The sequence below is a fragment of the Mesitornis unicolor genome, unplaced genomic scaffold (genome assembly GCF_000695765.1).
Source record: "Mesitornis unicolor isolate BGI_N332 unplaced genomic scaffold, ASM69576v1 scaffold32742, whole genome shotgun sequence".
In the NCBI taxonomy this organism is placed as follows: domain Eukaryota; kingdom Metazoa; phylum Chordata; class Aves; order Mesitornithiformes; family Mesitornithidae; genus Mesitornis; species Mesitornis unicolor.
The window spans coordinates 205-1,415 of record NW_010167671.1 but is presented as its reverse complement, the minus strand read 5'-3'; the positions used below and the strand labels follow the sequence as shown (position 1 = coordinate 1,415).

The window sequence follows — 1,211 nt, the reverse complement described above, 5'->3', positions numbered from 1 at the left end:
GGGGGGGGTGCAGGCAGTTGAAAGTCCCCCCCAGTTTGCCCCATCACCCTGGGATCTGCCTGTTTGGGGCCATTCATGTCATGAGTTTGGGCTGGCCTCAGCCAAGGGGTCACAAGCCCCTGTGCTTTGGGGTCACTCCAGAGGACCCAGGAGGAGAAAAGGGTCCCCAAATCCTTCCCCTGCCTTCATTCTGGGGGTGCTGACCCCTCTTCTTCCCCCCTCACAGATGCCTACAACATGGCCAAGCTCCTGTGTGACAAATACTACATGGCATCGCCCGACCTGGAGATCGAGGAGGTGAACGGTGAGACTGGGCTGAGGAGTCCCCAGGGCGGGGGGATTCTCTGGTGGTTCGTTTGGGGTTGGGAGGGTGATGATGGTGGTGATGATGGTGAGGATGGTGGTGGTGATGATGATGGTGGTGGTGATGATGATGGTGGTGGTGGTGATGATGGTGGTGGTGGTGATGATGGTGGTGATGATGGTGGTTCTGGCTCAGCGGGTGGTGGTGGTGATGGCCGATGGTGATGGTGATGGCCGCTCTCCTCCCCACAGCAAGCAACTCCCAGCAGCCCATCAGCATCGTCTACGTCCCCTCCCATCTCTACCACATGCTCTTCGAGCTCTTCAAGGTAACCCCAGCCCCGTCATGGGGGTCAGGACATTATGAGTGGGTCCCCTAAACCCCAACCATCTCCGTGCCCCCAGAACGCCATGCGAGCCACAGTGGAGAGCCACGAGAACAGCCCACGGCTGCCGGCCATCAAGGTGATGGTGGCCCTGGGCCAGGAGGACCTCTCCATCAAGGTGCGTGAGGAACATAGAGGGGTCCCCAAGCCTGGGGGACACTTAATGGGGAGGATGGAGAGGGGTTGTCACCCCCCCCCATGGTGTCTCGTAGATGAGTGACCGGGGCATGGGGGTCCCCCTGCGGAAGATCGAGCGTCTCTTCAGCTACATGTACTCCACTGCGCCCACCCCACAGCTGGGCACCGGGGGGGCCCCCCTGGTAGGTGCCCCCCTGGTAGGTGCCGTGGAGACCCCCCGTGGCCCTGGGGGATGGGACATGGGGCACAAGTCTGTGGTTTGGGGTGGCATGGGGACATTTGGGGGTGGAATGGGGACATTTCAGGGTAAATTTTTTAAATGAAGGGGTGTAGGGGTGCTTTGGGGGTGGTGTGGGGAGATATGGGGGTGCCTGGGGTGGTATG

General features: G+C 60.7%; 1 protein-coding gene across 1 annotated transcript; it reads left to right on the top strand.

Annotated features, from left to right (window-relative positions):
- Window positions 1-226: 226 nt before the first annotated feature.
- LOC104536219 ([Pyruvate dehydrogenase (acetyl-transferring)] kinase isozyme 2, mitochondrial-like) lies at window positions 227-1,009 on the top strand (the record flags this gene model as incomplete). Its single annotated transcript, XM_010178778.1, has 4 exons — window positions 227-304; window positions 556-632; window positions 709-807; window positions 902-1,009. Coding segments are annotated over 4 exons (362 nt in total), but the record flags the coding sequence as incomplete, so codon positions are not given.
- Between the last annotated feature and the right edge of the window lie 202 nt (window positions 1,010-1,211).